Source organism: Colossoma macropomum, unplaced genomic scaffold (assembly GCF_904425465.1).
Source record: "Colossoma macropomum unplaced genomic scaffold, Colossoma_macropomum, whole genome shotgun sequence".
Lineage (NCBI taxonomy): Eukaryota > Metazoa > Chordata > Actinopteri > Characiformes > Serrasalmidae > Colossoma > Colossoma macropomum.
Window position 1 is genome coordinate 23,077,145 of NW_023494800.1, and position 14,835 is coordinate 23,091,979.

Consider the following 14,835-nt stretch of genomic DNA (forward strand, 5'->3'; position numbering starts at 1 on the left):
ATTTGTGTGGCAAGATGAGCTTGTTTTGTAGATGTTTCTTTAATTGAGTATCTTGAGTTACACTACATTATATTGTTCATGCCTCCTCAGAAAGCACTGGGGTATACCCGAAACTATAATCTGACTTGCCTAACATAACAATACATGTTTCCTCCATGCCCTCTTTATATAATTTAAAGAGGACACTATTCATATTTCATGTGACATATTTCTGATCATAGCTGTTTTAGTTAGCTCTTCAGTCTAATGAGTGTTAGGCTAAACCAGTGGTCACAAGCCCTAGTCCTGGACCTTGAGTTCTAAACACCCAACCTGCTCCAGCTAATTAACTTGGCTGGATCAGCATGTTCAAACTCTGGAACTCATTGCTAGGAGGCAGATCTCCAGGAGGGTTGGTAACCACTGGGCTAGAGGAATAAAACTGTATATACATATAAATGTAAGCATTAAAATTCTTTAAAAACAGAAGTCGTGAGAATTAAGCAAAGCAGCATCATTTGGTAAAAGAGGATCGTGTCATGTCAAGGACAGTCCATTTCATATGCATCACCCGATGGGAGGTACTCCTTATACTACACACACATACAGACTCAACAGTTGTCTGTCTTGCATTTAACCTACCTTTACTTTTATGGGTTCATGTTCAATTAACATCAAACAAAATTAGTCACTTTCTGTCAAAATTACTAACATATTCAAAAACTACTGTAACCGAGTCTCTTTGATGAAACAACCAAACAGTATAGAACCTAAACCGTCTTATCCTTAGATTACAATATACATCAATAATATTTAGTATTCAGGCAGAGCTAAAGGAAGAGGTATACTTTATATTCCTTAAAAACTTTAAGCAATTCTCAGATGCAATCATATTAATGCTCGGCCATTATAAAGTGCCACAAATGGTTTTCAGAGTGATACCATAGAACTGGTTCTCAAACTGGTCCTCGGACCGCCAGATGGTTCACATTTTTGCTCAACCCAACCCACAACGTACAGGGGCAGAGTAAAATGGTGGACAACCTGTGGGTCCCTGAGGAACAGTTTGATCACCACCACCACAGAAGAGCCACTTTTAAAAGTTTAAAAAACCTTTACATTATGTGGAGTTTCTTTGAAACATTAAAGAACACATCTCATTAACAAAAATGGTTCTCCAAAGAGTCATTTATTAATATGTCCTTTAAGGAACCAACAGTGGTCCTTCTATGGCATCAAACAAAGAACGCTTTGTGGCAGCGTTTTTCCTTTAGGAGTGAAGGTCAAACCAACACTGTTATGATGTACTTTATGAATGCAATTCTATTTGTTTGCGCAACATCAAAAACAAGTTACCAAAGTGTTAAGTGATGCTGTGTAAAGCTTATAAGTGGTCAAAATCTGCATAAGAGAAAATATATATGCCCTTTTATGCACAACAGCTTTACATAACTTACATTTTCAAAATTATATAAAATCCTCAATAACACTTCATTGGCAGAGTTAACAATAAAAAGCCAATTCTGAACTATTACATACAGTACATCAAAAGTATTTGCTGTATTTACTTGAGCTCCATACACATCACTAAACATTTTTGATTCCAATCAAAATACTGCAGCAGTTTATCCTTGTTGTCCTTGACTGTTGTTCGGATCCCTTCATGGCACAGTAAAGAGTACTGAGCGGTTAGTGGTGGCCTGAGTCAACTGTCCTCTGAATGTGAGACACGTCTAGTACTGGCATTAAGAGCTGGAAAGCATCCTGGATATATGATGCACTGTTGGAAGCCTGAGAGTAAAAAAAACAGAGAAAAACTGTAACCATTTAACCTGAATACCATTGTTTAAAAATTAAACTGCAAATCTGTCCTTTAAATTTACAGGGTCAGTTTTCCAGACTCAGAATAAGCTTAAGCCTAGACTAAAATCGATTTCTAATGGTAATTCACCACTGGCTTCTATAAGACTAGGCTTAATCCATGCCCAGGAAACCAGCCAATGTTTATGTGTAAATGTTCAAGGACGTATATGTCAAATTCAACTTTGTGGAACAAACCTCCAGGAAAACTCCAGTGATTAGTGGATTAAGGACTTCTCCCTTTTCATTTGACTGCAAAGGAAAGATCATTTCTTTATTTACATTTTAGGATGAGTCAAGAAAATAAATTCATTATCATTTACTGACACGAGCTATAAAAGAATGTACGAATATCTGAATATAAATGTATGAAACACGCATGGAACACAGGAGGGGGCTCGGCTCTCTTACCCCAATTGTAGTTAAACAAGCTGTGAACTTTTTGGATAGTAGTGATATTTCCTTGCAGAGAACAATTGTGATTCTGAAAAGAAGCATAAACACTTATAGTTGTGTAATTACTAAACTTAAATAAAGGTCTAGCTGTTTGTTGGAAGGGACTTACTGTGAAAGGACTTTGGCTTGTTCCAGGGCAGTGACCTCTACAGTGTTGGAGTGAAGCAGCATCTCTGCCACCTTGTGGAACTGCTCGATGGATCTGGCTGTGAGCTCAGCCAGGCTTGTGATAGCAGATGAGTGAGCAGCCTGTTGAGGAAAAATAGAATTTTTCTTTTTTACTATTTAGTATAACAAAGTGTTGATATTTTGGGCATGTTGAGAAGGTTTTCCTAAAGTAGACATTCTGTTAGCTCATTAAATTGACAGAAACATCAAGCAATCAAAATAAAAGTAGGCAGTCAAAACAATGGCTTGAACAACTGTTGTAATGATCACTGACACACAACAAAAAATGAATGCAAATTTAAGTAACAGACAACTAACAGTGAGCATTAGCCTGCTGCAGGGGCTCATCTGTTTAAGAATTTAAGCACTGTTTAATAAAAATAAACTGACAAAAAAAATCATCACATTTCACAACATTTTCTCTATATTTGACAGACCTAATTGGCCTCCCGCCAACTAGGTCTCCATCACAATACCTTATACCCAAACTTGACCACCATCCCCCTGGTGTGCTGTAGGTCCTTCTCTAAGCCTTGAGGACCACCTGACTGTCCTGCACATTTCAGGGCTCAACATTGCTCTCAACACACCTCATACAACTAAAGGACTAAAATAAAATGATATAATGAACAAATTATCCCAGTTACCCAAAAGCATCTTAGTGTTAAGATCATCTTAACTGGTAGGAGTGTTGGAGAGAGTGTTCACTGTGGTGCTCGCTCTATCACTTCAAAATCATCTTTGTGCTAAGACGCTTTTCGGAAATCCAGCCCTGATTAGTTAGATCAGGTGTGCATGGAGCAAGGAAAACAATAAAATATGCAGATCATTGAGCTTCTAGGACAAGGGCTGGGAATCACTGGTCTAGACTACCAAGAATGAAATAATAAAATACCGGTAAGATATGTGCCTAGTTAGAGATGTCTGAACATTACATGTACATCCTTTACCTCCACTGTGCATTTGGTCTCTGCTTCCTCCTGCTCATTGCCCTCATCTTCCTCTTTATTGGTTTCAGTTAGCAGCTTCATGTCTATGACGCGGCTGAATGCGTTCTTCCTGGCCTGAGGAAAAATCATACAGTATGAGTGTGAGATGTTTTAGCTTCAAACTTATTAATAGTACCTATATCAAAACAGGATAAAAACGTACCTTGCAAAGCTTCTCAGCTGTTGACGATATGTGGAGCTTCTCTAGAGCTTCTGTCAGTTCCTTTTGAAAGTTTTCACCATCATCCTCTAAAAGAACAAAGATATTTGAATATATTTTGAAAATAATGAAAATAATAAGCAATGTAAAAACTGTGAAGCTGGTTAGGTCACTATATAAATGTAAAAATACACTTCATATTGTCATTTGTACTCACAGTACCTATTTTAGCTTTTACCTTTTGCATCATCCACCTCCTCATCATCAAACTCCATGAGGGAGAAGGACTCTTTGATCTGCTCCAGCTCCTCTCTCAGCTGGACCAACTCATCACCAGACAGAGTGAGAAGCACAGACTTCACCTGCACACAGACATAACAGAAAACCTGTCAGTGGCCTTCACTGCACAGAAATAGTAAAATAAAGAATTTAGCAGGGGATAGTTTTCTATTAAAAAATACAAATGCTTCTTAGCTGTAATTATATTAGAATGATAAACTTGCTATTACCATTATCCGGATAGTATGTAACCTACAGGACATAAGTCTTTAAGCTATTATAAAAGCTTTAATGCTTGCTATTAAGCATTATTGTGTGTAAAAACTACATATTTGAAACTATGAATGCATTGCTTAAATTCATGTGGTGTATCAACTCAGTCAAACATCATTTGAAAAGATGCTGTAAAAAACATAATGGTTTAAACTATAATGGACATGGATGGAGGGGCCATTCCACAGACTTTCAGACTGTGTCTCTACCTTTGCTTCACTCTCTTTGGACAGGATCTCCAGAGCCTCCAGGTGGGACAGGCCCTGGAACTCATCGAACAACATCCCATAATGAGCCACCTTCTGTGTTTCCGAGGTAACATTCTCAGTCTTCTGCTGTTCCTCTCGTTCCTTTGCCTCCCTTAAAACCTTTGATGAGCAAGAAACACATACGCAAAGAAAAAGTCATTTTTACATAACTTCATGCATTTTTCATATTTTCAAGCATTTACCATTAATCTTTTATCATTTATCATTAACACACAGTAATGCATCAACCTGATACTCTGAAACAAATTTAAGACTCATTTTATTTGGTGTCAACTAGAATATCACTAATAACGCACAGATAATAACAGATTTTTTGTGGCTGCAGCATCAGTGAGATTCATTAAAGTCTATAATGCTTATGACAACAATAGTGAGTCCAGCTATTAAAGTCCCACCAAGTACTGACAACACACCTGTGAGAGTGTGGAGGTTCTGTTCATCAGTCCTTTAGTTTTTTTGAAGCCAGGGTCTCCCTCAGCTATCACATCCATCGTCTTCTTTCCAATAAACTCTAAAGCATCCAGACCACCACTTATTACAGTTTTACCCTGGCCAACAAGAAAAAGGTAGACAAAATGAGTAAGACAGCACTGTGGACGAATACACTTCAAAAGCTTCCACTACCAAACCAATACAGCAAAAGCATGGAAAAGCTATTAGGCTGGTGTATCAACATATATGTATGAAAGGACAGAATATGTACCGTATTCTGAACCATACTGGAGATGGACGAGAGCATCCCCATACTGCTGGAGGACAGCATTCCCATTGTGTATCCCTCTTCCTCTGCCTTTTCTGCTTCCCCGCTGGATGGAGCTAAAGTGAGACAGCAGAATTTCCCCATTTACACTACATCTTCTGTAAGAAACTTATAGCTTAAGCTCAACAAGGTTTATCTCTTTTATCTCACAGTTTATCATTGGCGATCATAAAAGCATAGTGCTTTTATATTATATCTATATTTGTATTAATGTATATTAATTTTCTATTAGTTATTTCTCACTCATAGCTCACTGAAGAAGTTCTGTTGAAAATGCAGATTTTACATTTTCAATCATTACCACAATCGTGTTCTTAGGTATAAGAGGACATATTTTATTACGAGTTGTGCAGAGTGTTGTGTTGCAGATGAAAACAGAGCCGGTACACTTCTGCCATGTTTTTGTCATCTGCTGACATTCTAACAAACAAAAGTGCAGATTTGAATCTGTTAATATGGAAAGTAAATTGAATGTAAATGCAAGTCTTTATGTAACTATGTAATTAACTGTGTGAATATATAACCACACAGAAATAACTATTATGTAAATCGACTGTATGCAAAACCAAAATAATAACTCTAGACTGCTAAGAATCCAAAAACCTGCTGATCTACTTTCTAGACATTTACTTTAAGATTCTCAGTAACAAATCAACAGTTGTGCACGACATTTGCATAGCTAACAGTGGAAAGGTACAATACCATCTGTTTTCTCTTCCTGCTCCACTTGAGCAGAGAGCTCCTGGGGGCTGGGGATTCCTAATGATGTCTCAGCCTTCTCGATGACCTGAGACAATCCTTGGCCTGGGTCAGAACACAAACAAATGTTTTTGTGAGCAAAGTCATTGGTCTTTCTTCAGTCCAGCTTACAGAAGTGGAGTGTTTAAGAAACTAAATAAGTGCGAGTTAACTATGAAAAAACTTGCCTACTGTGGCCACAGTTGCTGTGGCAGTAGATAGAATGGACTTTCCCCAGCTCCCCCAGGAACCCCAGCCACCTTGTGAAACAGTCGTCTGCATAGAGGCCTGAACAGAAGATAGAAAACGGAATAACAGCAATTCTGTGATTGCCACATCCTTTGGTTTTTCATAACTATACACATCAGCCAGTGTCAGCTGTAACCGGAGTTCAATCAAGAAATATGCTGATTATTTTTACAACTGAGTCCCAAACAATAAAAAATAAATTCAAAATATGCACTGTCATCATCCAAACAGCCTAGTAATCACTGCTGTTTCACTCAGAAGATCAATTTTAATGGATTCTTTGTTTTTCAAGGAATCATGACAGCCCTTGTAACTGTTCCAACTGTCAAGTTCCAAGCAGTGAACCACCAAGCTGCTTAAGGTTTTTCTCTCAGTAGCTGTCATTCCCAGTAGTGAACTTAAAACATTAGTGACTAATATAAGATCAAAACCTTTATTAACACTGTGCTGATTTAAAATGTGCAGGCATATCCTTTGGCCTTTTGGCTTAGTCTAAAGCTAAACTTGCATAAAACAAATAACAACAGAAGAAAGAGGCTTGCCTTTGCTGCATCTTCTTCTGGGGTGGGTGTCTCTGGAGTTTCTTTAGGTTTAGGTTTGTTCTCTGGTCTCCTCCTTGTTTTGCGGGTAGGGACTACATCTGTGGAGCTGTCGCTCTGAGAGTCAGCAGAGGAATCACCCTGTGATGGTGCTTTGGGGACTTGACCCTCTACTTTTTCCGCTGGGTCATTTACTGGGCTTTCGTTGTTTGACATCTTAGAACATACCAACCTCTAATGGACAGAGAAAGCATAGTGTACCTTATTAATCCAAAAGAAATTGTAATAAATTTAATATCTACTAAATATGTATCCATATTGTACAGCACAACATGTATCATGTGTACACAGCATATATTATACTGTGATATGTACTAAGTATAGTATATACTATATGCTCATGCAGTATACAGCAGGGCTGCCCAAATTGTGGCCGGCAGGCCAAAGCTGGCCCATGAGGGTGTTTATTTTGGTCCCCCAGAAAGTTACCATAACCCCCACCACCTCAGCCAATGAGAGAACAGACACTCTATACTATATATATCTTAGGAAATTCTTAAAGTTTCCTTTAAAAATGTATTTTAAGTGTTTTAATAACAAAATGTGGTGTAACATTTTAAAATGTTTCAACTTTTTGGCCCTCAGCCCAACACAAACCTCGCGCTTTGGCCGCCCAAGAAAAAAGTTTGGGCACCCCAAACTTACAGTACATACATGGTACATGTAGTATACAGTAAATATAAGTTCTATATAGAACCATTCCATGCTTAAATGGTTCTTTGCATGGTGAAATGGTACTTCAGATTGATGGAATATGTTTTGTTTTTGGTTCTATATAGAATCTTTTTGAAAATGCTTCTATATAGCACTAAAAAGGGTTCTTTTATTGTTATGATGTCGAGCTTGTATTAATAGAAGAACTCTTTTTGGTGCTATATAGAACCATATCCAACACACTCTATATCAATCTGAAAAACCATTTCATCATGCAAATAACCATTTAAGCATGAAATGTGTCTATATAGAACTCTGGGTTCTAAATAGAACCATTTCCTTTACTAAAGAACCCCTGAAGAATCATATTTTTAAGGGTGCAGTTCATCAAGCACAGCGTTACACTAAACCTTATTATCTGGTGAATCACTCTCAGACTCAGATTGCAAAGGAGCTTCAATGCCGTTCATTTGTGTTGAAATGTCTGAAAGAGTCTGCTGAGTGGCGAGTAGAGGACAGTCAGGAGTCTCAACACAGGTCTGACTACATAAGCTGTGGATTTGGATGTGAGCAGCTGGAGACACAGTCCAGTAATCACAGCGCGGACATACAATTATAAGGCCACATCTGGTTACAGCTGCCTAGGATCGCTTATCAAATGCGGTTTTGTGACTGAATGCTCACCAGAGCAGGCGGCTCGGTGATCTGAAACTGTAATTACTCAGCTGTATGAGGTTATACACATAATAATAAACACGAGTCTGTCTTATGAAACTGCTGTCAAACCAACAGTCAACACCGCGAAACGGACTTTATTCGTCGATCTCGAGCTTACCGTCTGTTTTAATGTAGCAGTAACCGCACAAATACTCTGAGACCAGCCGAACAGTAAAGACAGATCTAAAATCAAACCTATTAATCCCTCTGTTTGTCCACAGTCAGGCGATCCTCGCGAGCCACGTCACTGGACTTTCTGTCCCGATGCCTGTGATGCGATTTGTTTTTCCTAGTTTATCTTTTCTTTTACTGTAAGAAGCGAAGCCCACCGAGATCCCCAGTGCGCCACCTGCTGGTTTGGAGTACCTTCACACAGCAGCAGCCACAGAAGCCCCACGAGAACAGAATGAACACAGTTTACTGACACGTTTTTTCCAGTACGAAGAAAAAATTAACAGTCATGGCGAACTCCAACTCTCTGTTGCTTTTAAATTTAAATGCTTTTGATTTGGGGAAACCGAAGAATTCTCGTCTTTGTGCTCATGCGAGTCTTTTTTGGAAGCATTTGCAAACAGTGTACGGTGAAGCCTAACAGTGGAAACGTACTGCCAGTTCAGTCTTTATGTTTAGAACTGTTTTATCAAAGGGGAATTCCACCATTTTTTCAAAAACTCTTTATCGCAAAACTATCATGAAACAATGCCTCAGACATAACGCAGCATCTATCTAACCACTTCATGTAATTACTTTCTGTGAAGGATCTTATATAGGTGGATGTTCGGTTCCTGTCACCACCAGGAACGAGACATCCAAATATAAAAGATCATAATAATTCTGACTCTGCAGGTTTCTCTAGAACAGAGCATTGCACTCCAGACAGCTCTGAATGACTTTGTTTACATCTCAACCATTTAATTATGCCGAATTTTGAAACGTTTGAAATTTGAAAAATCAGTGGCGTTCCCCTTTGATTGTTAGATACTCTTTCTTGGCTAAAACAAGCAACTTCACTCACAAACTTCTACACTTTAACTAAGTTACAAAGCAAATATAAACCAGGACACGCCCCTCGGCTCGCCTAAGAAGCTGTTTGGGCGGCGCAGAATAGTCGAATGTTTTCGGCTCCGCTGATTGGTGGAGCGAGTCGCTCCTCGATAAGCTTCGACGTCTTTTTGTTTTTTTTTTCTCTCTCACGCAGAGTCAGACACGAAAATGGCTGAAGAGGAGAGCGAGCAAACTTCTCCCGGAATCCTTCAAGAGATTTTCACTTCGCCTCTGAATCTGAGCTTGCTGTGCCTCTGTCTGTTTCTCTTGTACAAGATACTTCGAGGAGATAAACCCGCGGACGTGGGCGAGGTCGAGGAGCCGTTGCCCAAACTGAAGAAGAGAGACTTCACTCTGGAGGAGCTGAAACCGTACGATGGAGTGACGAACCCCAGAATCCTCATGGCTGTCAACGGAAAAGTCTTCGATGTAACGAGAGGAAAGAAGTTCTACGGACCAGGTAAAACAGCTCAAAACACTGAGTGTTCAGAGGCTTCCTCTGACTCGCGGGCTTCAAAGTCATCTGTGAACTGTAAAATATGCACTGTAATAGGTTTGTCCCATTGACGGAGGGATAATAGGGTTAGGTTAAGGGAAAAGGCGGGCCGCGCTTTAGCTGCATGTGTCTGTGTACTTCTGCACAGGCTTTGTCGTTTTCGTGCACTTCTTCTATGCCCAGCACACATTTCTCCATGTAATTTCGGCCACACCCCTTGTTTCCTTCCTTGTCCAGTGGCACCTCCTGAAATATTCAGCAACTTTAACCCTTAACCTAGTACTTAGCAGCTTGTGCTTCAGATGAAAGTCTGCCTAGATAACGATACAGACAGTTTAGGTCTGATACGATTTTCGATTCTGAGGTCAATTTTTGATATTTTGTCTGTTAACAACGTGTTGATTCTGTTATAAGACAGTACTGTGCAAAAGTTAGACAGCACCCCATTTACTTAATTCCCAGTCAAAATGGCAATTAAGTTCAAGTTCTTTATTTTTCTGAAGAGATTAGATACAGGATACACTTGCATTAGGAAGGGGAAATCAAAGGAAGATAAATGGGAAAATACAGGAGTTTTCAAAACTGGAGTTTATAAAATTAACAGACATGGAGAAAATGGGACTCCTAACAGCCATGCAAACCTGGTAGACCAACAAAACTGTCACCATCAGATAAACAACACTTAAAGGTTTCAACTCTGAAAGGGAGGAGAAATTCAAGCTCCACTCTTACTTCAGATCTGAAAAATCCACAGGTGTTTCTGTCCATCCTTCCACTGTGAGAAGACAGCTCAACACTATGAGTCTGAAAGGATGCGTAGCTGTAAAGAAGCTGTTGCTGAGGAAGAAAAAATAGACGAAACAGAAGAAAATAGACAAATAGAGTTCTCAGGACAGTGGACTAGACCTCAACGTCACTGAATGTGTTTGGGATTATTTTGATCATGAGAAGCAGAAAATGCAACCAACTTCTAAAACTGAACTTTGGAGGTGTGAAAAAACATCCCTGCAGATTTCTTTGAAAAGAAAGGAATCTGTAATAAAGGCAGAGAGTGGACACACTAAATACTGAACAATTTAATATTATATTTAGGCTTTAGTGCTCCTGATGCTGAAAAATGAAAAATAGTTTTTTTTTGGAAATAAAAAGAAATGCAAGGTTGGCTGTGACTTTTGCGCAGTACTGTGCCAACATATTACAAAAGCTCTTTATTTAAATGTACATGCGAAATCTACACTGAATCGGACACCAAACATTCATTGTATCTCAGTTTCATTGTTTCATGAAAGATGTCAGATGAGACCCTGAGAAGAGACTGTATCAGCAATACAGTTTTAAATTTTGAATGTACTTCTTTTTTTTTTTTAAAAAGGTAACGTCTTAATAACTAACTAAGGTTAACATCTTACTAGCTTACTAACTAAAGTCTTACAAAGTAAATACTAATTTCAAATCTTATAACTTCACTTTCCTTCCCTGGATTTTTCAGAGATTTCATGTGCCTTTTGCTCACACATTGTGACTGGACAGTACTAAGGCTGTTTGTAGTTTGTAAATGAGTAATGAGATCGGGGCAAGGCCAAAGGTCTGACACATATTTCAGGATTCAGTACGCAATGAAGGGTAAATGTCGACTCCTACCTGCAGGTTTAAGTCGGGTAAAAGTGCACTGAGCTAGGTTAACCAAACCCATGTTCTCCAGGAGCAGTTCCAAAGACAGCAACCTTTGCCTTAGACACAATGATAACAATCCTTGGCTTTAGCAGAAAATATGTACTATGAATACGTCGTTGTAATTCCTGTGCTGTGTTTTTTTTTTTTTCCAGATGGCCCTTATGGGGTCTTTGCAGGCAGGGATGCTTCCAGGGGATTGGCTACATTTTGTCTAGATAAGGAGGCCTTGAAAGACGCGCATGATGATCTTTCAGACCTCAATGCCATGCAGCAGGAGAGCCTGAGCGAGTGGGAGACACAGTTCACCCGTGAGTCCAAAGACAACTTTTCTTCACTCCCTGAGATTCAGTTCACTTTTATTCGGTTGATTGTGGGTTAATTATGAAGGTCCACCCTACATTGTAATGATCCTTGCGCTAAAGTACTATTGGAGGGAATAATGCTGCATATCTTTGCTCTGCAGACAAATATGATTACATCGGCAAGCTTCTGAAGCCTGGCGAAGAGCCTACAGAGTACACGGACGACGAAGAAGTGAAGGACAAAAAGAAGGATTAGAACGCTCAGGAGCACAGGAGGCAGCCAAACACCTCAGTTCCTCTCAGCCATGTCCACATTGCCCTTAGTTTTCTTGCAGTGATCAAAATGCGCCTGTAATTCTGGTTCGTTTTTGACTGTTTGGTCTGAATGACAATGTCTTCAAGGTTCAATTTGCCTCTCTGTGATCTTAACTAACCTGTCTTGAGATTGCCAAGAAGGTTTCGGTCAGCATTTTCTTAAAGAATGCTGTAGTGTATGTGACTGTGGCAGCAAATGTAATGATCTGTAGTTAAGATAGGATGCCTGAGTAGTGTACTGTGATAACTGATATGGGGCCCACTGTTTTATGTTCTGATGGTTTGTTGAGCATTTTATCTAAAAGAAATGTTCAGAATACAAAAAAAAGTTACACACTACAAAAATTTCATATGTAATTTCAGAATAGCACACGAGAGAGGTAGTCATGTGCTGTATTATTCAACAGCTGTAGACGAAACGTAACATTCCATGTTTGGGACCTTGGTACTGATAAAAGCTTGGTTGAAGCAGTTGTACCTGGAGAGTACAAATCATTAAAGAAGATGTATTAACTTGGCCCTGTTTATAATTGCAAATGCAAATAGATTTTCTCCTACAGACTGTAAATATGCTAATATAAAGTAATGCGTATGCTAATATATCAGTATGTGCCATTCCTCTTAAAATCAATTACAAATGCTGAACACCAAGTACTTGCTATGATAGACTATTGATGGATCAGCTTTTCTGTTTTAAGCACTGGACAACTGAATACAGTCCCTATTGTGTGGCTTTATATTTTGCATAATTCTTGTCCATCTAAAATGACAGTGATCATAGAAAGTGTGAACCTCAGCTATTCCAATTTTAGAAAAAGATCACATGAATATAACATAAGATCTGCATCTGACGCTGATCAAGAAGTGCTTTTCAATCCTGGTTATGGATTACCACTGCCCTGACCTAATTGAAAGCTACTTGAGATGAGTTGGGTGTGTTGTGAATAGGGAAAATGCTAAAACATGCAGTGCAGGAGGCCTTAAAGAGTAGATCTGGTTTTCAGCAGTTATTATTGAACTGTGATGTGATCTGAACAGAATTAGTGTTGAGTCGCCTTAATCTACTTTTAAGACTTCTTGTCCTGAACAATCTCTATACATGAACATGAAAGGGCCTATATATGGAAAAGCATTTTTTTCGCCCTTTTTTTTAAAAAAGGGGTGATGTAGTATGTACACATTGTTAGTTTTGGAGCTTACTGTTTTCTCGCCAGTCCACACATAGAAACTAAGCTGCAAAAACAGCCAGTTTGGAATTCATTGCTTTTGTGTTGTCTCGAAAACCGACACGTTTACATAAATCCACAGCATTTTAGCCCCGCCCACTCACAGTGATGTTATAGAGGGTGTTTCAGCCTGGCCTGCTTTTGGAATGAGTAGCAATAAGAGCAGCCAGTCAAAACACACCTCTCAGACATATATCGGTCTTAAAGGCAGAGTAACAAAAAAAGCAACTTGTTTAATTCTAAGGGGTAGAAAGAGGTTGGAAGATGGTCATGTAAAAATAATTATGTTTTTATTACACAAAACCACAGACATAAGTGGACCCCAGGGTAAAATAAGTTAGAATAGTTTTTTGTCACACTATTCAAACTTAATCATGACTTGATAAAATTATTTTAACAGGCAGTTTCCCATGCAAGGATTAAAGGAAAATTTTTCAAAATTTCTGAATAATTCGGTCCTTGAGATGTAAACAGAGTCATTCAGAATGGTTTGATGTGAAATGGAAATTTGTAGAGAAACTTACAAACATAACCATTTTATTTACACAAGTCTTCTGAGTTTTTATATGTAATGTTGATGATGGTAAAATAAGTTTTCTTTGTGGACTGTTTTCCCCTCACAATTCCCTGTGTGTCCCCCTCCGCCATGAATGGATTAAAATATATCGATTCAAAAGCATTTGAAGCCAAACCTTTATCATAAAACTCATAAAACAATGTCTCACACATCAGGCAGCATTTATCTAACCACTTCATGTGTTAAATTTCTGTGAGAGAGCTTTTAGAGGTGGAGGTCTGGTCTCTCACCACCACTGTGCACAATTCTGACTTGGCAAGTTTGTCTAGAGGTCAAACCTGTGTCTGGGAAACTGACCCTAAATTGTTGTAGTCTATCTGGACTCAACAAATCCATCAAGCATAAAACTACCAATATCCTCTGTAGGCGAATTTTAGTTCAGTCATATGTTGACAGGGATTAAGTATAGACAGTTGCTGTGATGGTTTGTCCACCTGTACCAATTCAGTTATATTTTAATTCAGTTTGCATTTTTAAAGCCAATTTTAACTGCTGTAGGTCACATCTCACTCAATGCTTTAAAGACTAGTAGTCAAATACTCCTTTCTCAGTGTCAGTAATATCGAACAAATAATATTGGCCATGTTAGCCACAATGTAATGTATGCATGATTAAAGACGTTCTTGGAGAAATACAGAAAGTAAACATGCAACCCGTAGAACTACAAAAGGTTTGTGTCAGAAGTGGGATTCGAACCCACGCCTCCATTCGGAGACCAGAAACCCCGTTTATACGGAAGGACTGAACCTTGAGTCTGGCGCCTTAGACCACTCGGCCATCCTGACACGACTGCGGAATAGACGTACAGCGCCAGTCTTCAATATTAGCTCAGTTCCACCATTACAGATTCCTTAATTCCGGTCCTGTATGATCGTCTGAATGGTGAAGCATTTACAGTCGTAGTAAACTGGCGCCTCAGTGGTGGCCGGTGTCCCCAGTTTGCTGTCTAATAGCTGGTTGCAGTAGCTAGCATTAGCTTCTTAGGTAACAAAGCTACGGTTAAATATCAAAGGCGGTGTTTTCTTGGTCCTGACATTATTTTAGGACCTTG

The 14,835-nt window shown here is 39.0% G+C and overlaps 2 protein-coding genes and 1 non-coding gene across 4 annotated transcripts; 1 reads left to right on the forward strand and 2 right to left on the reverse strand.

Annotated features, from left to right (window-relative positions):
* Positions 1-20: 20 nt before the first annotated feature.
* fam114a2 (family with sequence similarity 114 member A2) lies at positions 21-8,468 on the reverse strand. 2 transcript variants are annotated; one of them, XM_036588294.1, is made up of 14 exons: positions 8,346-8,468; positions 6,723-6,953; positions 6,120-6,219; positions 5,896-5,997; positions 5,137-5,249; positions 4,847-4,981; positions 4,374-4,532; positions 3,851-3,974; positions 3,616-3,701; positions 3,414-3,527; positions 2,405-2,544; positions 2,251-2,323; positions 2,038-2,091; positions 21-1,770 (listed from the first exon to the last, which is right to left on the reverse strand). In XM_036588294.1, the coding sequence occupies exons 2-14, from the start codon at positions 6,933-6,935 to the stop codon at positions 1,669-1,671; spliced, it is 1,515 nt and encodes a 504-aa protein (XP_036444187.1). In that variant the 5' UTR covers positions 6,936-6,953; positions 8,346-8,468; the 3' UTR covers positions 21-1,668. The 2 variants fall into 2 exon arrangements, with proteins under 2 accessions (XP_036444187.1, XP_036444186.1); XM_036588293.1 differs by having other exon boundaries at positions 8,269-8,423.
* Positions 8,469-9,305: 837 nt separating this feature from the next.
* On the forward strand, positions 9,306-12,632 carry pgrmc1 (progesterone receptor membrane component 1). The gene is made up of 3 exons (XM_036588295.1): positions 9,306-9,654; positions 11,517-11,672; positions 11,828-12,632. The coding sequence occupies exons 1-3, from the start codon at positions 9,363-9,365 to the stop codon at positions 11,920-11,922; spliced, it is 543 nt and encodes a 180-aa protein (XP_036444188.1). The 5' UTR covers positions 9,306-9,362; the 3' UTR covers positions 11,923-12,632.
* Positions 12,633-14,459: 1,827 nt separating this feature from the next.
* On the reverse strand, positions 14,460-14,569 carry trnal-caa. The gene is made up of 2 exons: positions 14,532-14,569; positions 14,460-14,505 (listed from the first exon to the last, which is right to left on the reverse strand). It is a non-coding gene; the product is annotated as a tRNA-Leu (tRNA).
* Between the last annotated feature and the right edge of the window lie 266 nt (positions 14,570-14,835).

Coding starts and splice junctions, on each gene's coding strand:
- fam114a2 (XM_036588294.1), bottom strand. CDS start 6,935: ATGTCAAACAACGAAAGCCCAGTAAATGACCCAGCGGAAAAAGTAGAG. Junction 5,998..6,119: donor AGCAACTGTGGCCACAGTAG/GCAAGTTTTTTC, acceptor GTTCTGACCCAG/GCCAAGGATTGTCTCAGGTC. Junction 2,092..2,250: donor CTTGTTTAACTACAATTGGG/GTAAGAGAGCCG, acceptor TTTCCTTTGCAG/TCAAATGAAAAGGGAGAAGT.
- pgrmc1 (XM_036588295.1), top strand. CDS start 9,363: ATGGCTGAAGAGGAGAGCGAGCAAACTTCTCCCGGAATCCTTCAAGAG. Junction 9,655..11,516: donor AAAGAAGTTCTACGGACCAG/GTAAAACAGCTC, acceptor TTTTTTTTCCAG/ATGGCCCTTATGGGGTCTTT. Junction 11,673..11,827: donor GTGGGAGACACAGTTCACCC/GTGAGTCCAAAG, acceptor TTTGCTCTGCAG/ACAAATATGATTACATCGGC.